The 27068-nt window shown below is 43.9% G+C and overlaps 2 protein-coding genes across 8 annotated transcripts in view; both read left to right on the top strand.

The window, feature by feature from the left end:
* LOC106584401 (AP-3 complex subunit delta-1) overlaps positions 1–7094 on the top strand; it is a 41634-nt gene extending 34540 nt beyond the window's left edge. For 5 of the 7 annotated variants that reach the window (XM_014169676.3, XM_014169680.3, XM_014169679.3 and 2 more), the window contains 10 exons: positions 981–1076; positions 1335–1478; positions 1928–1975; positions 2931–2951; positions 3360–3549; positions 3688–3776; positions 3935–4020; positions 4202–4323; positions 4590–4669; positions 4807–7094. In XM_014169676.3, coding sequence (XP_014025151.2) covers positions 981–1076; positions 1335–1478; positions 1928–1975; positions 2931–2951; positions 3360–3549; positions 3688–3776; positions 3935–4020; positions 4202–4323; positions 4590–4669; positions 4807–4902 — 972 coding nt within the window. In that variant the 3' untranslated portion in view covers positions 4903–7094. The remainder of the gene's footprint in view (positions 1–980; positions 1077–1334; positions 1479–1927; positions 1976–2930; positions 2952–3359; positions 3550–3687; positions 3777–3934; positions 4021–4201; positions 4324–4589; positions 4670–4806) is intronic. The other 2 variants (XM_014169678.3, XM_014169682.3) reach the window with 1 other exon arrangement.
* Positions 7095–7849: 755 nt separating this feature from the next.
* Positions 7850–27068, top strand: part of LOC106584404 (ubiquitin-conjugating enzyme E2 R1) — a 44120-nt gene continuing 24901 nt past the window's right edge. Inside the window, exons 1-2 of the mRNA XM_014169684.3 lie at positions 7850–8467; positions 25033–25119. Of these exons, the coding sequence (XP_014025159.1) occupies positions 8288–8467; positions 25033–25119 (267 nt within the window). The 5' untranslated portion in view covers positions 7850–8287. The remainder of the gene's footprint in view (positions 8468–25032; positions 25120–27068) is intronic.

Here is a 27068-nt window from a genome sequence, read left to right on the forward strand (position 1 = left end):
TCTTAGTCACTCCTTGTCCTTGTTGTCATTTATTTGTGTTCTAACAGTACCTCTTCATCCATCCTCTGCTCTTGTCTGATCATCTTCGCCATGCGTGGTTCTTTCCTTCCTTCCTTCCATCCACTTTTCTCTTTCACCCTTGCATTACTGCCTCTCTTTCTGAGGTCACGTAACCCTACTCATTCTGGGCCTGTCGTGTTTTTAATGTTGGTTCTCTCTGTTTTGGTTTTGCTCGGTGTGTCTGTTTCTCGTCAGTGGTGGGGTCACAGTTGTTGTTGTCAAGTTCAGGGGCCTCAGTGTCTGGAATCATGCTGACGGTTCTTGTTGTTCCTATTAAACCAATGCAACAACAGCACAGCTCTTCATGTGTAGTATGACTACATATAGACTGTTTTTGACTACATACTGAGTGTGTGTGACTCTGTGTGTGACTCTGTGTGTGACTCTGCGTGTGTTAGACCAGGTGGAAGACTAATGACAACAGTACAGTATTCAGTTTAAAGCCAGACTAGTTCATAAAGTTTAGCTCTGTGACCCCACACTCTCTGTCCTCTGTTCTGAACTACTGTATGGGACTGTTTCAAGCAGAATCTGATCATTAGATATACCTTGTTCGCGGGGCTCTGCATGTTGATTTTGTGTTTACACCACACCAACTGTCTGCCCTCAGGAAATAAGCTACGTCTAGCAGCCACCCAAATGTGACTTCACAGTTCACACATCCTGTCAGAACATGTTTCTGTATTTCTGTTTTTTGAGTCGATTATTGTTCCATTTAAGTACAGATGTGAAGGGATACTATTGACAATGGGTCCATTGGAACAATGTCAGGATTTGACAACTTCAAAACAACAAACAAATTACGACTAACCCAAACTATTACCACCTGTACTGGTATATGATCAATAAATGACAGCGTATGTCAATAATCCTTTTAAATGTGTCCATACTAACTTTGAGGGCTGTGTGTGTGGTGACAGGAGGCCGCAGCAGTAACGGACGCTCCCCCTGCCTCCACTCCTGAGGCTGAGTCTGGTGTGGTTGCCGTGGTCGCAGACTCTGAGCCTGAAGAGACTGTGAGTTACTCCACTTTACTGATGATGTCATAATCACGAGACAAATCTCAGCTGTTACTAAGGATACATTTTATTTTATAAACCTTACAAAACATACACATACAAGCGACAGCATCATTCATTACTAAGGATTCTACATTAAAGACTAGCGCAACAGGATACTGTATTTTGACAGATCTTGTCTGAGCACAGAAACTCTCCCTCCCTCTTTCTGAATAGACTGCCCTTTACACCATCCCCTGCTTGTTTCCCTCTCAGAAATCCTCGAAGCACAAGAAGAAGAAGCAGAAAAAGGAGAAGGACAAGAAGAAGAAGAAGAAGCACCATCATCATCACCATAGCGATGGAGCCAGAGATGAATCTGTGCAGAACGGCACGGTGGAGGACGAGGAGCCTCTACCAGTCAGTAAACAATCACCTTTTAGTCTGTCCACTCAGTCCAATCCCTGTCCACTGGACGTTCAAGTCATAAATCAAATCAAATTCAACTTTATTTGTCACATGTGCCAAATACAACAAGTGTAGACCTTCCTGTGAAATGCTTACTTACAAGCCCTTAACCAACAGTGCAGTTCAAGAAGAAAATATTTACCAAATAAACTAAAGTAAAAAGTAACACAATAACGAGACTATATACAGGGGGTACCGAGTCTGTTTGCGGGGGTACAGGTTAGTTGTGCCCCCGCAATACTGTCCATATAAAACTTCCCTACCTTCACCCATTAATTTGACACAAGTATGTCAAGTATGCAGTGTGTATACACTCCCGATATATACATAATCCAGACCTGGGTCTGGTTCGCTTGTTTGCATATTGAGTGAGAAATGACCAGGCTCTTCTCTCTTTACAGCCCATGTCCAATTACGCCCTGCTGGCTGAGAACTCCTACATCAAGATGGTGAGTGGGATGGAGCGAGACGCTTGGGTCCACTGGAGGAGTATACTATTGTTGTGTATCTTCTATGTGAATAGCCACTCAAATTGGAACTGGGAGGAGTCGTACCATTGATATATATATAATACAGTGCATTCAGAAAGTATTCAGACCCCTTCCCTTTTTCCACATTTTGTTACATTACAGCCGTATTCTAAAATGGATTTAAAAAATCAATCTACACACAATACCCCATAATGACAAAGCAAAAACAGGTTTTTAGAAATATTTGCACATTTTATTAAAATTAAAAACAGAAATACCTTATTTACATAAGTATTCAGTCCCTTTGCAATGAGAGTCGAAAATTGAGCTCAGGTGCATCCTGTTTCCATTGATCATCCTTGAGATGTTTCTACAACTTGATTGGAGTCTACCTGTGGTAAATTCAATTGATTGGACATGATTTGGAAAGGCACACACCTGTCTCTGAAAAGGTCCCACAGTTGACAGTGCATGTCAGAGCAAAAACCAAGCCATGAGGTCGAAGGAATTGTCCGTAGAGCTCCGAGGCACAGATCTTGGGAAGGGTACCAAAAAATGTATGCAGCATTGAAGATCCCCAAGAACACAGTGGCCTCCGTCATTCTTAAATGGAAGAAGTTTGGAACCACGAAGACTCTTCCTAGAGCTGGTTGCCCAGCCAAACTGAGCAATCAGTGAAGAAGGGCTTTGGTCAGGGAGGTGACCAAGAACCCTATGGTCACTCTGACAGAACTCCAGAGTTCCTCTGTGGAGATGGGAGAACAAGATTGAAGTGTGTAGATTGATGAGGGAAAATAAAAATGTAATCCATTTTAGAATAAGGCTGTAACGTAAAAAACGTGGGAAAAGTCAAGTGGTCTGAATACTTTCCGAATGCACTGTATATACTGTAAGTGGACCCCTCCTTATGCTCCCTCTTTTTCTCTCTTTCAAGATGAAGCAGGATGCTGATGAGGTATTGGCTGAAGTTCTGTGAACTGCAGGCTATGGGTTTTACAGGAGAATCTTCTAGATGTTCTGTGTGGTTGTGCTTTTTCTCAGACTGTGCCCCCTGGCTTAATCACCCTGTGATAACCAAGGTGTTATGCAGAGACATGTGTATATTGGAAAATGTAACCCTGTTATTCACAACACCATAAGCCAGGGGCATCCTCTTGAGTGTGTGATGTTACGATTCTACTGTCCTATCAGTGCTGTTTCCAGGTTGCTTCATAAAAATCCCATGGGATTCATGTTGGGATTGGAATGGTTGAATCGATTTGCTGGTTTGCATGCAAGTCAATTTGCTGGGCTCCTTGTGTGACTACTGCTGGCTACGGAGTGGGTTGACCTCCGCTTCATCCCTCTCTCTTTCCCTCTTTAGGTGTGTGACATCCAGGGGAACCTGCATGACGGTAGCCAGGTGGTGGTCTCTGTCATCTTTGAAAATAAGTGTGACAGTTTCATCAAGTCCATGGAGTTCAATGTGATGGACTCTCTCAACTCCAAGCTGCAGCGGCCTGAGGGAGCCGGCCCACACGACAGCCTCACTGTGCCCTTCCAACTGCCCCCCGGTGAGGAAGCAGGAGAGACTGGGAGGAGGAAAAAGCTATGGAGACTGTTGTTGAAAGAAGAGCTAAATTCCCATCCAAATAATCAAATTCCCAGTTTACATTCAAACGAATCAATTTTTTCTCTCTCTTGTTCCTCAGGGATCTCTAACGAGGCACGGTTCATCTTCTCAGTGCAGAGCATTGTGATGCCCCAGAAACTGAAGGGAACCCTCACCTTCATAGTCAAGGTGAGTTAGTCTTGCTCTCCACAAAGCCCTCACATTCCCCCACTATCCCTCTTTGACTCTGGGTACAGTCTATTTCACTGCTCAAGGTTCTACTGACCTTTTCCCTCACTTGTAAAAGTGTATTGTTAACCTTCTGCTGTTATAATGTTCTCCCACAGACTGAGGATTCCTCCACTCATGAGAAACTAGACTTTAAACTGCACTTTACCTGCACCTCATACCTGATCACCACTCCCTGCTACAGGTCAGTGCAGCTAGCTGTCCCCAAAGAACCTCATTCTGCTGTTTTTAATAATAATGAACGTTACCTAACTGTAGATTTGGAGCTATTGGCTTAGTGTGTTGTGCCCTGATCTGAATTTAAGATTAAACTGCTTGTGAGCTAGTATGTGATGCGTAGTGAATGTGATTGTTGTTGTTTACAGTGACGCGTATGCTAAGCTGTTGGAGTCAGGGGACCTCAAGGGAAGCTCTCTGAAGCTGGAGGGAGTCAACCAGCCTTTCCACCATCTAGTGGCTAGGATCTGCTTCCACCACCACTTCTCTGGTGGGTACACTGGGACTGGGGAAGGGGAGGCAGGGGGGGAAGGTGTGGGATATGATAGGGACTGGGGAATACAGGGGGAGAGGGTAGGGCATTGGGAGGTATTAGGTTGAGAGTGGACATTTATTGAGGTGATTTGTAGTTCATTGTGTCGTCTTGCAGAAATCTCCATCTTTGAATGAACATTTAGATGATGATGTGATAAATAAAGACCTTTTTAGATTTTGAGTTGTTTAATGAGCTTACGTTTGTGTTCCCGTCTCAACCAGTGGTGGAGAGGATTGATTCCTGTGCCTCCATGTACAGCAGGTCAATCCAGGGTCACCACGTGTGTCTGCTGGTCAAAACTGTAAGTAGCTGCCTTCCTCCTCGTCAGTCAGGGGGCCAGACATCCAAATATTGGTCTCCATTTAACTCAAATGAGATCTTCTCCTCAGACATCCTTGTAACGTTTGCCCTCTCTGTCTGTGTCCCTGTCCGTCGCAGGCTGATCAGACCGTGTCTATCGACGCTAAATGTGACGAGCCGGGGCTGCTTAGGAATGTGCTGGATGAGATCAAGCTGACCTTCTCTCAGTGCTGATTGTGTCTGACAGCTCCTTGGTGCCCCCCTACCCCCTGCTCAGCCCCTCCCTCACTGAAACACATGTAATCATGTTACAAACACTGCGGCTGGCACTCCCAGGTTCACCTTATTAATTAGTCCTCAGAATCACACATTTCCTTGATGCCCCTCTTGCACTCAGAACTGCTCTTTCTCCTTCACTGTTTCACTGATTTGCTCTATACAAACCCCCTCTGTGCGCTTTTAGTTTCAAACTGTTTTTCCCTGCTCCCCCCTCCACTCTCTCTCTCATGGTCATTACAGTCTGTGACGGTCGTGTAATGTAATCTGACAACTGGACTTTTTGTTGTTGGTTGAATTGTGTTTTTACTGTCTTGATTTGTATTTGTTTTCTGACGTGTGTCTCCGCCTTTCCCCCTGTTGCATTAAACATCAGCGTGTTACTACTACTCTCCTCCATAGTCCCATAGAATGTGTGACTTCTTCTGACTGGCCCAAGTTGGAAATGCCATGTCAACTTTAAACTGCTCTAAGCTGACCTCATGTCTGAAGGAGACTGACCTCCCCTCTGGTGTCACTGCTCCATGCTTCAACTATGCTAAGCTTCAGTTTGACCCGTGTCGCAGTAACATATCAATCCCTATAAGAATTTGAAATGCCTGAGCTGGAAAGTTACACTAAGAGTGTATTAGGAAAAAGAGAATGCAGGCGGTTACACTTTGACCAGGTCAGAACTTAGACACGCTGGAACTCCCCGAAAAAAAAGTATGTTTCTGCAACCTTTTCCAAAAGTGAACATCGGCCGGTTTCCTTGCTCTGTCTCTTATTATAGACATGGGTAGAATGGTGTCTTTTTACAATTGTATGATTTTATCGCTTTGATTATGCTGTAATCGTGGAAGGATATTGTACTGCTCATCTGCCGCTCTCTCTTGCCTCAGGCATGTCTACAGTATCTGAAATGAGTGACAAAGTAATATAGAACTTGCGGAAAATATCACATATTGCCGCTAGCACCTCTCACGTGGCTTTGCTATAATAGCAGGCTCTCCATACTTAACTGTTAAAGTTATCCTATGTGTTGATAGGCTTAGTTTGAGATCACCTATGGGGATGGAAGGCTATTCTAGTCGTAATTTCATTCTGGGAGATCAATGGTACTTAGTTGATACATTTTATTTTTAATCAGTATTAACCAATGTGGCTTCTTGTTTACTATTCCTTTCTTGACAAAGCAAACAAGTCGTCAGTCAAGACATTTGTCTTTCATATCATCCAAACCTCTTGTGTCTGTGTCACTAACTCTCGCACTATACAATACATCCTACATGTCACTGATATACAGTCATAAACCGATCTTACTCCAGTGTTCTCTTCTCTCAGAACTGCCCTGCCGCCACATGTGCATTGGCACAATGATGAACATGAATGGTCATCATTTAAATGGCTTCTTCCTTTCATGACTTGCTCAGAGGTACTTGCTGTCTAGTTACACTCAACGCGTCTCACTGCCTGGTCCAGCACGATGTAGTAGCAACTTTAAACTGATCCCATCATGTTTTGGTTGTATCCCAACTAACCCGCATTCCTTTCTTGCAAGTGTAGATGAGCCATTCCATGAGTTTCTTCTGCACCATATTAGTGTGAATACAAAGTGAAGAACTTTCAGGGATGTTATCCACAGAACATATCCTTCCTGGAAAAGTGCTTTGATTTAAGATACAGAATGGCAATGAAAAAAGCACCTGTAATCATACATTGTACTAATTAAAAAGTTCTGTGCAGAGTATTTCATAAAAATGTGTATCTTGCATGATTAGGAAATGTATACTTAAAATATATATATTTTGCCTATCCAAGGACACTCACACACATACAAAACTCCCTTGTCATTTCTTGGTTGTCTTTTTCTTCAATCGTTTTTTTTTATATGAAGTGAAAGTTGAATTAATCATGCTACAGTTTTTGATGGTGTTGTATTTTTATCTATAAGTTCATACAATTCAAATGATATCTTTGAATATTTTAAATTATTTAACATCAGGGGAAGGAGGTTCTATTTGGTGTCATGGCGCTGAGAGGAGTAGAGAAGAAAAGGTCTTGTGATACACTTCAGAGAAGCTACCCACTGTCTTAATACTTTTTTTCTGGTCAATTGTAGTGATTATCTTGCTGAGTTTGGCTTATGACATTAAAATATATTCACATCGCTCCTTGTTTGAAGGTCTGGTCCAACTCCTTCATTGTCGATTCTCCAGCTATAGGATGTAATAGTTTTAAGAGGGGACTACATGAGCAAGACAAAATTAGTCATATACTATCAACATTCCCTTTTAGAACAGAGAAGTCTACCCAAATTGAAATAAAGGCTGCTATAGTCTGTTAAGGTGAACCAATAAATTCCCACATATCATTATTTCAGGCTTTTTATTCACATCTGATCACTATGTACGATGTCTGAGTATCAAACATGCTGTATAATCAAAGGATATGCAAATACTACCTTATCAAGGATATTTAGTTGGCCAACATCTCACTTCAGCATGCACTATAGTGGCCTTTCCCAAAAACCTGCCTTCCCCAATAACTAATACAGTACACTGTGTGAAACTGCATATTCTTTCTTTGTGTACAAGTCCCTTTAAATTATAAATGTCAATATAGCCTAAGTGATTTGGAGGCTGTGTGTAGGTACTGTCTAACTTCAATTCCCATATGGAAAGAAGTGGAGGTGCTCAACCACCATGAGTCGAGGTGCAACAAAAAAACACTACCATTTTTTTTAACAAGATTAAAATATTAACGTTTCGGGCTTCATGATTCTGAAGAATTCAATTGCAGACCGAAACAATATTTTAACCTTGCTTAACTATTAACTTAATGCCGAGCGAGTGTTGTGCCTTTTCAATAACTTCAATTCCCAGAAAGCTTTGCGAGCACTTTATTGCTCAGGGCACCAAGCTTTGTGGGACCTGCTTGAGCGACTTTAGTGGCGACACGGTGAAGTGGCTACTGTTGTGTAATTGAGGAGGGGACATCCCTACTCAGACAGCCGTTAATTTGTTTGTTTTCTGGTTTGCTTTGACTACTACAATTTACTTCGAGCAATTCTGTCTTACGGTCAATGAGGATCAACAACAGATTGGCGAGAGGAACTACTGTAGCAAGCTAGCTTTGGGTTTGTGGATTGGTTGGTTGTCAGCGAGAGATTTACGGGGTGGTTTGTTCGATCACAGTGGAAGAGAACCGAACGCGAACGTAATAACACGACATTTTTGTAGATGTGAGGAAACGTGAACAATCAAAAGGTTTCTCAGAGGTTGGTTGTGGTGGAATTAGATAACTACCTTTGTTCTCTAAAAAGGTCTAGATAGGTTTTTGTTTATACAGATCGTCGCGGACTATGGCTCATGGACATCATGTAGCCAGTTCCCAAAAAGCACTAATGTTAGAGATGAAAAGTCTTCAAGATGAGCCAGTTGAAGGGTTCAGGATAACTTTAGTGGACGAGTCGGACTTGTACAACTGGGAAGTTGCAATATTTGGACCCCCAAATACTCACTATGAGGGAGGTTATTTTAAGGTGAGTATGCAATTGCTGAATATTTAAGATGGCCATCAAATCACTCAAATAGTTATCGCAGTTGTTTTGTCCAACCTTGGTTAACCAGAACAAATTGTGCCTGGTCAGTGTTCTCTTTCCCCTGAACTACAGTAGAACGTCTGTAAATATTATGGCGAGAAGAGTTATATTTTGTCACTTTTGTTTGTGACGTAGCTAACTATTGACAACCAACCTGGCCTAGTTTGCCGACATGAGATGACCAGCTCGAGCAACATCTGACGATCCACAAAACATGTTAACGTTTTCATGGAAAACTTTGGAGAAAACAGACATTGTCAACTTATATCACTGTATTCAGCAGGGCCGGACTACCGCATTTGGGGCCCCGACACCTATCTCCAGTGCCCCCCCCCCCCCCCAACACATTTTGCCATGGGGCAGAGAGAAATGTTATGGATATACATCTGCTGATAATGATGATAAAGACCAAATCGGACCTATTTCTATTGTAGTTTCTTATATAGTGCAATAGTAATGGTGTATTTTTGTTGGCACTAACTGGCTTGTTGGTCAAGGCCTATGGGGAAATTCATGTGTTTTTTTTTTTATACCTGAGATAATCACATTTTGTGAATTATGAAGCATTTATGTAATCAAAACAAGCACGTAAAGTCTTCATAGTTCATAAAGGTCTGGTTAACTGACTGATATTACCTCATAGAATAAAACGTATAAGATCTCGTAAGCCTTTGTTAACCTTAAACCTTATTTTATGCATTTATCCCAAACCCCCATTCTTTCCCCATTAATTTCCCCGATTGGAATGGCTGAACTAACCAGAGGTAACTTAATTCAGTTTTTTAGAACTAAAGCTGGCGATCTCTGTAAGCCATCAAACAGTTCCATCGTTTTCATAGTTAAGCAATAGCAGCTGGTAGCATTGTCCATCCTGTTTGAAATAGACTAAGTTGAGCTGGGTGACATGGCCAAAATATATCACAGTATTTAAAATAAAATGGACAGTTTTAAATTTGCTTTATGAGTAGTGCATGACCGTACGGTGGCAACATACATTCTAAGTGATTTAAATAGGTCTTTCTCCATTTTAATAATGTTCTGCATTTTCATACATTTCTGCATTTCCTACACTCATTTGAGAGCATTTCCACACTGCCACGTAGGACTGCACGATATGGGCAAACAATCTAGGCCTTGTTTTTAACCAAACGTTGCAATTGCGATTTGACTTGTGATTTAGTGCAAAACACTTGAGTGAACTGTTGGAATCATGGCAATATAATGATTATTTTAATTATATAGTTAGAATATAATAGAGGGCACTTTGAATACAGTGTTTGACATGGCAACAAATGAAAATACCAGGGAAGAGTTATTGTGACAGGGTAGGAACCTAAGTGTTTCCTAGGGGACCCTATAATCTTTGGCTACATTTAATGTTTTCTCTTAGCTACTTCATGTAGCTTACATATTCTTGCTTTGCGAATAACTCTTTGTTTTAGAAGAAACTGTGGCACAAACAACATGCTGATTTAGGACTCCACCATCACTAGTATTATCGGGCTGTATAGATCATTATGTTTGCTCTGACTCAGTACATTTATTAGCTAGCTAGTGATTAGCATTAGTGGCTAATAAGATTTAGGCCCAACTTGTTAAGAAAATACAAACTAGCTTTTTGCAGATTTTAGAAACAAACTAATAGTGTAATTCTAAACATTAGTGGAGTTATATTAAGAAGCAAAGTGAACATCATTGTTATCAACATTGTTAAATGTGTTGCATTGACCATGCAGACTGAACGCAGGTGTCTGGTGGTCGAGGAACAACAAATGCGCTTCTTGAGTGGCGGGGCTAGGTCTATGTGGAAAGCGGCATGGAGATGGACGACTCAAATAGCGAAGTAAACTATAAAAGTAGACGTTAAACACAGAGTATCACATTTAACAAAACAAAAATTCAAATACCGTTAAAGAAGGTAAAGTAAAAACCCAAACCAGTTCATGCATCAATACCGGTATATCGTAAAATACAGTATACCGCCCAGCCGTCACTCTAAGCACCTAGTATTATAGCCTAGTCTCAGTACCTACATATATTTTCTTATTGATATTTGGATTGTAAACACTCAAACGATGGCGTGTTTGTTTCTCGTAGACTGAAAATGTGGGTTTTTGTCTCACTGGGATTAAGCTGACTTAGCATCCAACCTGCAGACGGCTTTTCCTGTTTGTGTCCCTCTCAGCAAAGGCAACTTTATGTTGATAGTACTCCTAACTCTATGTATTAGCAAGGGTTGTTTACCATTTAGTCTAAAATGTATATCTGGTTGTAGCTACTGTATTATAGTACTAACCAGTGTGGCAGATTTAAGTTCAAAAGTAAACAATAACCACAACAAGTATGAATAACTTACCCAAACTGTCCATACAAACATAATTAAATCGCTCTTTTGGAAAACAGGTCTAAAGACAGATACAGATTGTGAGAAACATTTTCTTTCTCTGTTATCTTGTAATCCCTACCTTTATGAAAAAAGATTGCAGTCAGAGTGCAGTATAACCGCATGAATTTTGCAGTGTAACTGCAGTTAAAGCGCAGTATAACCACAGACAGAAGGGGCCAGATGTCTCACAGGATGTATAAATCTGAAGCCTCTGTTTAGAACGTTCAAATATGGTGATGAGGGGAAGTCCAGTGGCGGTAAGTGGGATAATAATACTTATTTGTCTGAATTCACACATGTACAAGTGTGTGTAAATTTGAAATACATTTTTTGCATATCCCTCGGAGAATTGGGTCACTGCCAGGGTCTGCCATTTTCAACCATGACGCAATTAGGGTTATGTGCCTTCCTCAAAGGCAGATGGGGGATTCGAACTAGCGACCTTTCGGTTACTGACCCAATGCGCTAACCGATAGGCTACCTGCCAGCCACATAAGAGAGAAGATGGAGCTAGATAAAACTTTTCTGACCTTCTGCAAATTTTCTCATCGATGAAACACTAGAACTCAATGCAAGTTTATTTTCCCAAAACTAGAATCTGTTACAAACGCTGTGCAGTAATTTTTGTGGACTTTGCCAAAGTTTCAAAAAATGGTGTTGTTTAGGAGTGCAAGGGTGAATTGAGTTATTGCACACATGCAATTCACAGAGAAGACGTTCCCTAACAGATATATGCAAATGCATGCTAAAACGTACCAATAGGATCTCGCTAGCTCGTGCTCTGCCCACCTCCTTGCTTGTTCTGCCCACTATACTAAATTGACTCCCATTGGAAATTACGCAGATGAGATATCTTAGGTTAGTTACCAGTATATTTGGTATAACTGCAGTTCAAGTGCAGTACACTGCAGCTATTCTGCAATAACTGTGTCAACAATACCACAGTCGACTGCAGTCACTAACTTACGGCAGTTTAAGTATTTTTTTTTTGTGTATAGGTATTGTTTAGCCTGCCTAAGACCTTTGTGTAAAACGAGGCTCATGTCCTCTGTTTTGCCTGGCAACAGTGGGTGGTATAGCTTACAGAGGGAAGTGCAGTAGGTTAGACCTCTTCATTACTTGCCTAGCTCAGAAAGTACACTGAAAAAAAATTAAAAAGCAACATGCATAATTTCTAAGATTTTACTAAATTACAGTTCATATAAGTAAATCAGTCAATATAGGGCAAGAGCTCTCGTTACAACGATAAACAGGCATCAAAGTAGGCAGTGGTGTAAAGTACTTCAGTAAAAAATACTTTAAAGAACTACTTAAGTAGATTTCTGGGGTATACTATTTTTATTTTTGTCAACTTTTATTTCACTCCGTACATTTTCCCTGACACCCAGAAGTATTTGTTACATTTTGAATGCTTAGCAGGACAGGAAACTTCTGATCTGGCGAACTCACTAAACACAAAGGCTTCATATGGAGCGTGCCCCTGGTTCTCCGTAAATTACTAAAAAATCTATGAAATAAATAAATAAATAAAACAAGAAAATGGTGCCGTCTGGTTTGCTTAATATAAGGAATTTGAAATTACTTTTACATTTGATACTTGAGTATATTTTAGCAGTTACGTTTACTTTTGATACTTAAGTATATTTAAAACCAAATACTTTTAGACTTGTACTCAAGTAGTATTTTACTGGGTGACTTTTACTTGAGTCATTTTCTATTAAGGTCTCCACTTTTACTAAAGTATGACAATTGGGTACTTTTTCAACCATTGAAAGTAGGTCAGGGCAAAGTGCTTTTTTTCTTTTTACTACAGTAGTAGGCCTATGTTGTAAATGTGAACTCTTTCTGAAGGAAGGGTTGTGAATAAAGATAACCTGGACTAATGACTGGGTCTCCTGCATATCTAGGTACTCCACTATTGTTCAGTTAGGGTTGTTTGCACCTGATTGCATCAGTCAGAGGTGGTGTTTCCAAATGACATAATTGTGATACATTATGCTGATCTTTGTCAGCTCAGCTAAAGATCCCAGTTATTCAGAGACCTGTTTAGGCTTCCAGTCTTTTCTGAGCTGTGCAGTAGGTTAACCCGGCACTGTGTTAGCGAGGAACATTTGTATTGTGGGTGCTGTGTACAAGCATTGTTGGCCCAGGAATGCACAGCTTGGCTGTGAAATGCACAGCAGGCCTGTGACTCATTGTTCCTTCTAACAAACGTCTCCAACAAACCAGTTTCCCTGTTCTGACTAAGACCCTCCCTATCTACACAGGTTAGACAAACCCTCTGTTACGTGCTGCTTTTACTTATTTATTGAAAGAGTCAGTCAAACAATGACGTATGCCTATTCAATACCGGAGCAAAACATTTACATCAGGGTGTAACTCCTGAATGTGTCACCAGACCAAACAAAATATTGATGGTACACTATATATACAAAAGTATGTGGACACCCCTTCAAATTAGTGGATTCTTCTATTTCAGCCACACCCGTTGATGACAGGTGTATAAAATCGAGCACACAGCCATGCAATCTCCATAGACAAACATTGCCGTAGAATGGCCTTACAGAAGAGCTCAATTACTGTCAACGTGGCACCGTCATAGGATGCCACCGTTCCAACAAGGCAGTTTATCACATTTCTGCAGTGTTAGAGCTGCCCCGGTTAACTGTAAGTGCTGTTATTGTGAAGTGGAAACATCTAGGGGCAACAACAGCTCAGCCGCGAAGTGGTAGGCCACACAAGCTCACAGAATAGGACCGCCGAGTGCTATAGGGCGTACAAATCATCTGTCCTAGGTTGCAACACTCACTACCAAGTTCCAAACTGCCTCTGGAAGCAACGTCAGCACAAGAACTGTTTGTCAGGAGCTTCATAAAGTGGGTTTCCATGGCTGAGCAGCCGCACACGATCCTAAGATCACCATGCGCAATGCCAAGCGTCGGCTGGAGTGGTGTAAAGGTCACCGCCATTGGACTTTCTCTGGAGTGATGAATCACACTTCACCATCTGGCAATCTGACAGACGAATCTGGGTTTGGCGGATGCCAGGAGAACCCTACCTGCCCGAATGCATAGTGCCAACTGTAAAGTTTGGTGGAGGAGGAATAATGGTCTGGGGCTGTTTTTCATGGTTTGGGCTAGGGCCCTTAGTTCCAGTGAAGGGAAATCTTAACGCTGCTGCATACAATGCTATTGTAGACAATTCTGTGCTTCTAATTTTGGGGCAACAGTTTGGGGAAGGCTCTTTCCTGTTCAGCATGACAATGCCCCTGTGCACAAAGCAAGGTCCATGCAGAAATGGTTTGTCACGATCGGTGTGGAAGAACTTGACTGGCCTGCAAAGAGACCTGACCTCAACTCCATTGAACACCTTTTGAGATTAATTGGAACGCCGACTGCGAGCCAGGCCTAATCGCCCAACATCAGTGCCCAACCTCACTAATGCTCTAGTGGCTGAAGGAAGCAAGTCCCTGCAGCAATATTCTAACATCTAGTGGAAAGCCTTCCCAGAAAAGTGGAAGCTGGTATAGCAGCAAAGGGGGGACCAACTCCATATTAATGCCCATGATTTTGGAATGAGATGTTCGACGAGCCGGTGTCCACATACTTTTGGTCATATAGTGTAGGTCTGCAAACAACACTAAAATACAACACAGTGAGGAATAAAGTAGAAGTAACCTAAACTGCTTTTCCAAATACTCAATGCACTTGACATTTGTATGGAGGGAACTCATCTCATTCATTGCCAATGTGTAGCCTTCATTTAAATATTTGTCCATTGCCAAACACTCTTTGCTGGATCACACACTCACAAACAACTACCCTGTTCTCACTAGCTGTGTCCTCAGCAGTGCTAGGGCCTGAGAGGCTGCCTTTCCTGGTCAGCTCGGTCAGCCCAGGGCCTGCATCCTAATGCTGAGTGACACTTGCAGCACCACTGCATTCCAGCCCGGGTTGACCCTGTCCCTGGGACACGGGCCGAGGACCCAAGTCACCTGCCCAGAGAATTGGTTCTGTCAGGGCCAGAGGGCAGAATCACTGCTGCCTGGGCTGGTAACACTGACTTTCCCTCAAGCTCAGGGCTCAGGGGAGATCTGCTCAGTCCATCAAGACCCAGTCTGTCCCCGCTCTCTCATGTTCGCTTTCTTCATCTTGGGGACTGCATTGTCTTCCCATTCCCTTCATTAACACACCAGCAATCCTATTAGCTTAGCTGTCCCTGGCAACCTTCCACTGTGCCAGCCAGCTCTTTACGCTCATAGTCAACAACATGTCCCCCAAGCAGAGTAGGCCAAAGACAGCCCTCTTGTTTTTCTTTTGACAACAGAGCCTTCAGCTTTAAGATGTTCATATTGTGTTGCTTGAGTTCAAAGGCTGTCATGATGAGGAATAGCTTTAGCTCCCCTACTTCCTTTAAGTGATGTCATAGTTTCTAAACCCAGAGACGCAACATCGCAAGACTTCCAGGCACGCTCTCGAAGCAGACCAGGCCAGAGTTTGGGGTTTGAGGAGTCAGTGAGAGAAGTGAAAAGTTATTCCTTAGTTGTTAATTTTCTCAATCTAAAAGCACAACCTAGATTTCAGCTTATGTCTTAAGTATTTGAACATGTTATTACTCCAACCTCGTGAACGTGACGAATGGACACATTTTATTTTTATCCAAAACTACTTTATATCAAAGGAATGCCTTTGATTTGACGGCCTGCACATGCGCAATTCAGCGCGAGATGACCGTTGGACACGATTACGTGTTTCAGCGCATGAGCTTAGCTAGCCAACGTCACCTTTGACCGTGATCGGGGATTTCTATTGGAGTAGCAGTTTCTGCTAATCTTCATACTGTACTGTCTTTTGGTGACATCATTCATACACTTCCTCAACCACAAGGTCATATTCATTTTCAACTATGAGATTTCTGCCACGAATGGTGTATTTCAAAATGTACTTTTTTGCACAACACAATTAAAGACCACTTGGTCCGTGAACCGCAGGCTAGAGGGCACACTAATTGCCTTCAACGTAACGTGTGGCCGCTGCATTCAGTCAGTTGACAGACACTCATTCAACACCTGGCTATGGTGGCAGTCTGGTGGCCTTAGGCTGGTGAGAGGAGGAGGAGGTGGCCTGCGCAGGGCTGTTCTGCCTTGGCCGATGGAGTCATGTTTCCCCCTCTGGCTGCCTGGCTCGCACACAGAAATGAGAGCTGGGAGAAGGAGAGAGAGAGAGGCAGTGCCATTCCTGGCCCTACTCGAGCTGGTGCCCCTGGGGGCCCTGTGAAGAGCGAGCCTGCCATTAGAAAAGGGGGCCCATGCAGAGGTAGTCCTACAGTACTCCTTCCAACAGTCAGCCTAATTATGATGGTGTGCTTACATGTTCCGAGCCTGGGGGTGATATCCTACTAAGAGAACAGCTCCATTGACAGGCAGCCTGTTTCAGCTTTGGTTTATTTCAGAAATAGGCAAACGTTTGGGCTAGTTTAGCATATCTCCAGATATTCCTTGACTGGATGAGGTTGAATGCAAAGCACTTGCACATCCAATGTTTTCCCTACATGGATAAATTGCTAATTTAGCCTACTTCCATGGGAATTGGGCCCAACAATAATGCTTTGTGTCAGAAAGGTTTAAATAATGGTTGGTGCCTTGGTCCACAGCTAATTCAGTCCTCTCATGTCCCAGGGAACCTTATAGTAGAGCCAGTACAGATGTGTGCAGCATTGCTGCATTGTTGTCTTTTTACAGTACTAAGGGTCTGGGTTTTCACAGGCCCTCTCGTCATCGTGTCAAGTTGGTTGGCAGCTAGTAATTAGGCTAATTGCATTTGTGAAGTGGACCGTCGTTCAGTCTTGACGGTGGTTCTGGTGTAGCCTGTACTAGTGACTGTATTTCTCCTCCCCCACACTAAAAGGGTTCTGTTAAATGAGGCAGGACCCTGGTGTGTCTGGGTAGGATCATCTAAAGCACCTCTATCACATTCTAGTCTACAAAGATGTGTGGGGTGCTCTGCTGTTCTCAAGGGCACGTTCCTCTTTTCATTCACACTCTGTAGAGCAGCCAGGAGAGAGGCAATGAGAGCGAGACAATCTGAGAGCGAGGGAATCTGAGAGCGAGGGACAGCAAGCTTGGGGACTGGTAGAATGGTGTCGGCAGACGGGGAAGGTGGTGCGTTGGGAGAAGAACAGAATGATTAGTTCTGTGAGGGTTTATGCTGCTTTAGCTGACCTGGTTTACTTTTCCCTGATTCCAGCCTACCTTCACAGGGTGTGTTCTCTCTGACTGGCTTTGCCACACATGTTTTTAGGTCACCATCCAAGAAAGATGGGTCTAGGTAGGTTACAAGGTTGATGCTGAGCCTTGCAGTTCTGCTCTAGATCCTGTTCTTCCTGTGCCAGCCTCTCTTCCTCCTCCTACTGTCTGCCTGGCTGACTGAAGCAGCAACATATCCTCCCAGTTCGGTACCTGTTACTAGGTGATACATAAAAGCAGCTGCCGCTTGTTTCCACAGGGCTCTCAGGAGAGCCTCACTTCAGAGAAACATGGAGCAGAGCAGCTAGGAGAGGAGAGGCTTGGTGGGGTGCAACCAGGAGAGGAGAGGCTTGGTGGGGCGCAGCCGAGAGAGGAGAGGCTTGGTGGGGCGCAGCCAGGAGAGGAGAGGCTTGGTGGGGCGCAGCCAGGAGAGGAGAGGCTTGGTGGGGCGCAGCCGAGAGAGGAGAGGCTTGGTGGGGCGCAGCCGAGAGAGGAGAGGCTTGGTGGGGCGCAGCCGAGAGAGGAGAGGCTGGGTGGGGCGCAGCCGAGAGAGGAGAGGCTGGGTGGGGCGCAGCCGAGAGAGGAGAGGCTGGGTGGGGCGCAGCCGAGAGAGGAGAGGCTGGGTGGGGCGCAGCCGAGAGAGGAGAGGCTGGGTGGGGCTGGGTGGGGCGCAGCCGAGAGAGGAGAGGCTGGGTGGGGCGCAGCCGAGAGAGGAGAGGCTTGTTGTAGTGTGCATTGAGGAGCTAGGTTCAGGGGTGTGTGTGTGTGTGTGTGTGTGTGTGTGTGTGTGTGTGTGTGTGTGTGTGTGTGTGTGTGTGTGTGTGTGTGTGTGTGTGTGTGTGTGTGTGTGTGTGTGTGTGTGTGTGTGTGTGTGTGTGTGTGTGTGTGTGTGTGTGTGTGTGGCATGTACGTACTATGTGATTAGAGACAGTCAAGCCTCACGGGCCTGGAGGGGATATTTGAGTGTGTTTGTGTAGAGTTCAGAATTTGGCAGGGAAATGGAGCTAATATCCCTATTTTGAACCTCTTGTTAGTCACCTCCTTGGGATGTACTTGATGAGGTAGGCAGGGTACAGCAGCAGTCACACTCCACTGTCCTCCCTCTCTCCTCTCATCCCTCTGGGCTTGGTGTCAGTTTTGCAGACAGGTCAGGGTTTTCTCTGCTGCCATGGAAAGTTTCCCTCCTCCCTCTCTGCCTGTGAGTGCAGCCTGCCTGCCATGGGCATTGTGAGTGTCAGTGCTCTCTATGGAGGATAGACCCTACTTTCTGTTTCCCTTATCCCCCTCTCTATTACCCATTTCAGACTGAAGATGTAGTAGCATATATTACCTGCAAAAATATAAGGCAATGTTTATATGACCCCCTTTCAAAGAGCCCCTTATTTACCACTCTCTTGCAGGTATACCCATGTTTTACATCAGTGGGTAACTGGCAAATTGGGTGTGGTGGAGCGTGTTGTTAAACCATGGAATTTGTTTGCATTTCAAATTAGGGTGGTGTTAAACAGTGGAAGTGTTTATGAATTTACCTGCCAAAAACAGAGAACCATTCACAAAGACCGATACCTGTATTTTGGTTACAGGGCCTGTGAAAATGCAGGAATTATGACACGGTCTTTAGGTGGCTTTTAATTGATCATGTGTTTTACCCCCTGCCCCTTTCAGATATACCAAGAAGTTGGTATAAAAAGTATGCATGATAAATTACAGGGAATTATGTCTGTGTATGAAAATAATATTTCAGACCAAGAGTCAGCCAGGATCAGCCATTTTCTATACTTTAACTCATGCAAAGAAATAAAACCCTGGGTTATGTCTAGTGTGGGTTGCATCTAGTGTGTTTTATAACGTGTCTTTGTTCCATTCCTATCATCAGGCAGCAAGTAGGCTATGTTGGGCAGAGTATGAGTGTTCTATTGAGATCCATGTCGTGGCTCTATGTGGACAGGGAAAGTGTGAAGCCCTCTATAAGCCACGTGGTGAAATGTTATACCATTACCATCTTACAGGGATCCCTCTTCCTGCTTTAATAAACCACTTGTGCTTATATATTGTAACTCAGAGGTCACCTTACGGGGCTTAAATGTCCCTCTGTGTTTCCACTGGCCTTAGCACCCTCACTGACTGCTATGCTAGCTGGAGCTAGGCTGGTATGTAAGCTGCAAGGCTGTTGTCCCTGTGTTGTGTTGCCCGTCTCTGTCTGTATGTTGAGTGTTTATGTGAACCCCAGTCATTCTGGACCCGAGCCAGTTCGGAGGCATGGCCCCAGACTTTTACAAGCTAACAGGATTCTATTAGGCCTATGTCAGGCTTTCCACTCTGGGCTTGTTGTTGTATGGGCCTGGTAAATATGGCAACATCCCCCTGTTCAATTTGCTAGTCACTAAGGGCTCATACAATGCAATCAGCAGTAGGCCACAAGTAATGGTCTAATGTCGGCGAAGGCTTGTGTGGAGTTTATGCACAACCCCCACCCCTTACATGTTCCACCCCTCCCTCTTGAAAAATAAGTTATTATCTCGAGACTAACCTGGTTGACCCCAATTAGTCCACTGGTCGACTGCTGTTGGTCGACCGAGATTGTTTTAGTCGAGCAGAGAGATATATATTTGCGCCACTCTCAGTGAACTTATCCATTCCGGAGGCCTAGACTAAAAGCCAATGTATGCTTGATTGTACAATGTGGTCTGAGGGTGTATCAATTGCAGAGGCCAACTCGTGCTCTGTACCACATCACCATCACTTCCTTGACAACAGCTTTGAACTGCTCCACAAAGCGCAAGAAGTATGAATGCCCTGACTGAGGCCATATCACTGTAAATGCCGCATGGCCAATGAAGATGTCGGATTGACCATGCGCCCAAATGCACAATACACTTCTCTCTCCAGAATGCGCTCTTGCCCGCCAATTTGTGCACATTCATTGTTTCATAACTTCATTGTGTGAGTTGTTTGCGTTTGATTGTTTAATGTATATCAATTCCCCATTACATATTTCACCAGTGGACACATTGCGGAGTGCACAACCTATGTTACATTTGTGAGAAACAAGTTTTGGTTTATTTAATTCCATCCGTTCTGTCAATTTAGTTATTGACAGGAGCACTGCAAACAAAAGACAATGTTGAGTAAAGATGCGCACACATAGAAGCGGTCCTACAGGCTACCTAGCCTGCTCGCAAATGTAGGCACATAAATGTGCATATTTGGGGATCTGATAGTATTTTTGATTGGCTTAACACACCACCACTCAGTCATGTTTTCTTCACCTCAAACAGCAAGCAAACAAAATCGTTTTTTACATCCATTGAGAATTACAATAGTTCCTCAAAGTATTAGAAACATCTTTCGAGCTCTCTCCCTTTCGATAACCACTCGGAGTGAAAGGGAAAAATGTAACGCTCTGATCCAGTGGAAACGTCATAAAATAGGCTGCTTGACTTGGACTGAAATAGGTTCTGGTACTGTTTTATATTTAGGTGCAGGAGCGCCACAATACTACTAGAATTTTTTTTTAATTGTTAAAAAAAATGTATACCCCATTTTCTCCCCAATGTTGTGGTATCCAATTAGTAGTTAGTCTTGTCTCATCGCTGCAACTCCCGTATGGACTCGGGAGAGAAGGTCGAGAGCCGTGCGTCCTCCGAAACACAATCCAGCCCAGCCGCACTGCTTCTTGACACAATGCCCACTTAACCCGGAAGCCAGCCACACCAATGTGTCGGACCCGGAAGCCAGCCACACCAATGTGTCGGACCCGGAAGCCAGCCACACTAATGTGTCGGACCCGGAAGCCAGCCACACTAATGTGTCGGACCCGGAAGCCAGCCACACCAATGTGTCAAACCCGGAAGCCAGCCACACCAATGTGTCGGACCCGGAAGCCAGCCACACCAATGTGTTGGAGGAAACACTGTGCACCTGGTGACCGTGTCAGCGTGCACTGCACCTGGCCCGCTATTGGAGTCGCTAGTGCGCGATGGGACAAGGACATCCCTGCTGGCCAAACCCTCCCATAATCCGGACAACGTGCCTTAAACCACTGCGCCACTCGGGAGGCCCTTGCCACAGTACTTTTGAGCTAATATTCTATAAGAGGAACAGGAGCTCAAGCAGTAGAAAATTAGAAGTTCCGGGACTTAGGGCCCAGAATATTTTATACAATGTTGAAAGTTCACTAGTGCAAGCTTTGGGCAGAACCCAGTTAAATAGTTGATACAATGTTTCAAGTTCTTTTTACCGCAGGCTGCAATGTTTTTATTTGTTGCCTTTATGTAGGCTATTTTCACATAGTTGGCAATAGCAACAGAAGTTACTTTTTAGGTTTATCATTTTCATTTAGATTTGGATAGAATTTTGATTAACCACATGACAATGATTTTGACATATGAAGACGGTATTGTAAATTTAAATGAATCTGTTTCACAAAAATGTGCATATGAAAACCATAACTGGCACGCAGATCGGTAGAAATGGTAAGATATATTTTCATTCCACATGAATGCTGACTCCATGTGTAGCCTATTACCAGCAACTTCAGGAGAGTGATGGCAGAATCTGAAAGCCAGAAGGAGCGGGAGGAGAATAGTTGGGTCAGGTATTTTTTCTTCTGGTTATCTAGATCTCTGGCGTATTCTTGAGGCATCAAACCGTAAGGTTAAAGCATCAGACAAGCTCAATGCATATAGTTGATTTTATTAAAGCACATGGGGTGTGTCTATATATTGAAAAATACAAGTTTAAAAATGTTTAGCAATCGATTGGTTGAAAGAACAGACGACTTTCGGTCGACCAAGATTATTTTTTTTGGGGGGAGGCAGCCCTATTGAGAGGAAACCAACAACCCCCCCCCCCCCCCCCCCACTAGCTAACCCTGAGCCTTGGAGGAATGGGAGGGGTACCATGCTTTATTATTCGCAATGTGTGTGCCAATCACCAAGGGCTTTGTGTCAAAAATCAAGTATACTTTAAATGCCCAGATGTCATACTCCTTTTGGCTTTGACAACAGCTGATCAATTAGATATGGGGATACGCTACCAAAATCAACGAATAGTGGGAAACAATGCAATCTTGCATGACTCATTCTCAGTATGCCAAAATCGAATGCGCCATTTTGAAAATCGAGTATGGTTTAAATGCCAGGATGTTATACTCGTTTCAGCTTTTCATCTAGTAGAATTTGATGCACACTTTTCCACAATACATTGGAAGAGGTGGTCTGCGAGAGATGGGCCCTAGTTCTCTTCAAGTAGCAAAACAACAAAACTAGGCTACTTAATTGGGAAAATGCCAAATAGCAAGCTTCTGCAGTGGTGTTCAAATGTAGACTAGAGATGGGATCTGTAGTCCTCAGATTCAATAGTGTGCAACTGCAGCCCGCAATTCCCCCCCCCCCCCCCCACCCTCGAGCATCCCATTGGTTCTTTCATGAACACCGCCCCCTCAAGCATCTCATTGGTTCCTGCATGAATGCACCCCCCTCGAGCATGACATCTTCATGTTTGTGTGACACTTTCGAATGTGGGTCAAAAGGGAAATAAAAGTGTTGAGTTTTTTTGGATTTTTCTCCCGCCTGCTGTGTACTGGAATCTTATTTGCTAGCTAGCATGAGTGACACCGGTTGACAATGTCCTTTGCCCCTGCATGCCGAACACTGTCGTTAACAGAACTGCTGGGAAACAGTGCCCGACCAGGCGGGAGCCGAAGGATACTACCTGTCGCCCCCACCTCCCTCTAGCACAGCAGGCGGGAGGTTGGGGCGACACCGTGTGCTACCTAGCTAGCTTCCTGCTCCAATACACAGCAGGCGGGAGGTTGGGGCGACACCGTGTGCTACCTAGCTAGCTTGCTGCTCCAATACACAGCGGGCGGGAGGTTGGGGCGACACCGTGTGCTACCTAGCTAGCTTGCTGCTCCAATACAAAGCAGGCGGGAGGTTGGGGCGACACCGTGTGCTACCTAGCTAGCTTCCTGCTCCAATACACAGCAGGCGGGAGGTTGGGGCGACACCGTGTGCTACCTAGCTAGCTTGCTGCTCCAATACACAGCAGGCAGGAGGTTGGGGCGACACCGTGTGCTACCTAGCTAGCTTGCTGCTCCAATACACAGCAGGCGGGAGGTTGGGGCGACACCGTGTGCTACCTAGCTAGCTTCCTGCTCCAATACACAGCAGGCGGGAGGTTGGGGCGACACCGTGTGCTACCTAGCTAGCTTGCTGCTCCAATACACAGCAGGCGGGAGGTTGGGGCGACACCGTGTGCTACCTAGCTAGCTTCCTGCTCCAATACACAGCAGGCGGGAGGTTGGGGCGACACCATGTGCTAGCTTGCTGCTCCAATACACAGCAGGCGGGAGGTGAGGGCAACACAGTTTGTTAGCGACACTTTGTGCTAATTAGCTTGCTAGCTACCACATGGTATCACTCCTGGTGTCGCTCGTAACGGAGTACTTCTTAGGACTAGCTGGCTCATAGTGTCCTTCGCTCCCGCCTGCCAAACACCTGCCCTCGCCGTCGTTAACAGAACTGCGGGAAAACAATGCGACAGGTGGGGGCGAAGGATACTACCGGTGTGTACTAGCCGCCTCTTCTTCTGTGGGGTTTATTGGTGGTTGGCCTGTAACGTTATGGTGCATTACCGCCATCTACTGTCCTGGTGTGCCCCTGCCTCCCGCCTATGTACTGGAGTCATAGCTTAAAAATGTATAAAGAGGTGTTTGAACACCCCGAATTGCGGGCTGCAGTTGCACCCTTCTCCTCAGATTGCGTCTCTGACCCTCTCACATTAATGTGAGTGTTGGTGACGATTTCAAAAACTTGTCTGGGAATGGGACAGCTAAATCGGGGCTGAAATCATGTAGTGTACACCCGGATTAGTAGTTTTTGTTTTCCTTAAAATGATCATGAGTATTGCATTGTAGGCTACATCATTGAAAACAGAAGTCTTTTTTGGGGGGGGAACTTTCTGTTTTCTCCCCGAAAAGTGTTTCTTGTTCTCTTGGCCTTCGTCAGAGATTTAAAAATGAAATAAACCATCTTTTGTTTTCTGACTGTGTCGCCACCGGGGACTCTGGAATTGGCTGCGTTATTGATGACATATTAGTCAGGCCTTTTGATTTGAACATATGGATTGTTTTTGTAGGCTACCTATTTCATTTATGGATCAAGCCTTAGCAGTCATTCTGATCTCGTTCCCAATGATCAGTGCTTTAGTTTATTATGTTTCTTTCCAGTGGTTCTGAATTTACGATGCACCCGACTAAGTTTTTCTGTGCAATAGCCTTTTGATTTGAACATTTTTGAAAATGTTTGGTGTGTGTGTACTAGGCTATTGGATTTAATTTATATAGGTTAGAGCACTTTGGTTTCACTAATAAATATGTTGAAATGGAACCAAATTACCCGTTTCTGATAGATGGGCTATATGGTCTACTACAGTATAGGTTGAATGTGATAGTCTACCTATAACCAGCCTGAGTAGGCCTGTAACTCCATTCCTATTCTATTCAGAGTAGATAAATGTAATCACATTGGAAATGAGCTATTATCAGGCTGGTTAATGCAATGCATGTCTGTTGAATTTGGAAAGATCCACTTGCACTTGGCCCCGCCCCACGTACTCAGGCCAATCCTATACATTTCACATGTTGGTGCTCATGGGTCGTTTTGAATGGAAATTACCCATAGCCTCGACTCCAATGTCTATGGCATGACAACGATAGAGGAGTTGACTAAAGCATACTGATCTGGTACCAAGCTAAGATGGGCCTAAATAAAGTAGTTATGACTAGACATTTGACCAGAGTTGTACTCTTACACCTTATTCAGCTGGCCTCTGCCTCTTGCATCCCTAATTAGTGTGCTCTTCTTCTCTCAGGCTCAGATCAAGTTCCCCATCGACTATCCTTACTCTCCTCCGGCCTTCCGCTTCCTCACCAAGATGTGGCACCCCAACATCTACGAGGTAAGAGAAAGAACAACACTCACCCTATCTGTCATTACACAATCACCTCTTTCTTTGGCTTTTCCCCTACATAATAGTCCAACGTCCTTTTGTCTCTGAATAGCTTTAACTTATCTTCTATTATAAATACTTTGACTCTGTTGCTATCATATACTTTAACAGTGGCCTGGTGTATGTATAGATAAGAGGTGTCAAACTCATTCCAATTAAGACCTAGACAACCAGGTGAGGGGAGTTCCTAACTAATCGGTGACTTCATTGATCAATTCAAATTGCCTGGCTGGGCTGATGAGACAGTGGATTATGCAGTCCAATGGAACAAAGTAAATTGGCATCTTAACGTCACAGATTTAGCCGGTGGTAACTTGTGGAATAGACACCGGCTGGAATGTGGTTTTAACCAATCAGTATTCAGGATCAGACCCACCAGTTGTGTAATGTATAACAATCACACTTAATAGACTTTTTAAGGAGGGTTTATAGCAAGAAAAACAACGAAACACAGGTGTTTTGTCAATGAAATCATATGGATTTCAAAAAAACAACACAAAACCCTATCTTCAACACAAATGATATGCTTCAGAAATAAAAGGATAACAAAATAACCCCCACAAATACTATAATTTAAATGCATAATTTTAGCAAACACACCCAAATATTCAATAACCATCGCAATGACCCAATAACCTTATGTTTTGGTTAAACTCAAGTTCAGATTTGGCTAGAAAAGCCTATTTGGTTTTGCCCAACCAGGAAATTATTAATTTATAATTCTGTTCTTTATTTTCCCCTTTTTGATCCCCTTTAGTTAATTCAGTTCAGTTAATAGTCTTTGCGAATTTAAATAATATTTCCCCCCAGAAAGCAAAAAGATAGCCAGCAGTGGATGATCACAAAAACAATGAGGGGGAAAATGGACGGATCTCACCGGAGTTTATAAGTCATTAAACTTTCTCTGTGATCCATTTCGTTCATCCCAAACAAGGAAATAATCGGACATTTCAGGAACACGTTCCCAGTGCCAAACAATACATCCCAACAAAGGAAGGCATGGACTGTGTTTTGCAGGCTTCAGTTCTCGTCTCGCAATTTGTAACTGGTGCCTATGCGGTTTACCCGGTGTCTTCATCTCCCAGGAAGGCTATGGAAAAACACACCTCCCCTCCATGTTCCTCAATTCCTCATTCATACCTTTTTCAGCTGCCCTTCTTAAAGCAGTAGTGCTCTTTTTAGGCCACAATCTCTCTCATCCATACAGAATGGAATTATTTTAACATATGACAGAGAATCATTGCCGGACCGGACCACTTCAGTGCAAGAATGGACGAGAAATAGTCAGATGCTTTAGAAAGTGGACGTGCCTTTACCCAGACCAAATCTCCCGACAGGAAGTGTGCATGTTTCCTGCAGGCATTATAGTATTTGGTTTGTCTGGCCAGGCAAATGCCCACTCTCCGTTTTACTTCTTTTGCCATTGCCTGCTGTCTCTGAGGTTGTAAGGCAGTTGGTGCGGAGATGGAGCTGTTGAGATCATCCTCTCCAGAGGCCCTTGGAGATTCCTCTCCATGGAAAGCTCAGCAGGGATTTTTCCGGTTGTTTCATGTTTTGCCGTGTTGATGGCATAACGGAACTCAGGAATCCATTTAGGCCAGTTCCAGTGATGTTCTTTTATAAAAGAGGCAATCCGAGTCTTGATGGTATGATTGTGTCTCTCTGTAAGATTGGCTTGTGGACGGTAACTTGTGGTAAACATGTGTCACCCTCCTATGATTTACAAAGATCCTCCATAACCGTTCCTGTGAACTGGGGTCCACAATCAGATATGAGGTACTCAGGGACTCCTGAGTGGGTGAAGGTGTGTATTGTTGGCAAACTGTACAGGCTTTCACATGTTCCCATACGTCCTGGAAACAGATTACCACCAGGCAACCTCCAAGATGCGAAAAAGA

Source organism: Salmo salar, chromosome 23 (assembly GCF_965601325.2).
Source record: "Salmo salar chromosome 23, fSalSal1, whole genome shotgun sequence".
NCBI classification, from domain to species: domain Eukaryota; kingdom Metazoa; phylum Chordata; class Actinopteri; order Salmoniformes; family Salmonidae; genus Salmo; species Salmo salar.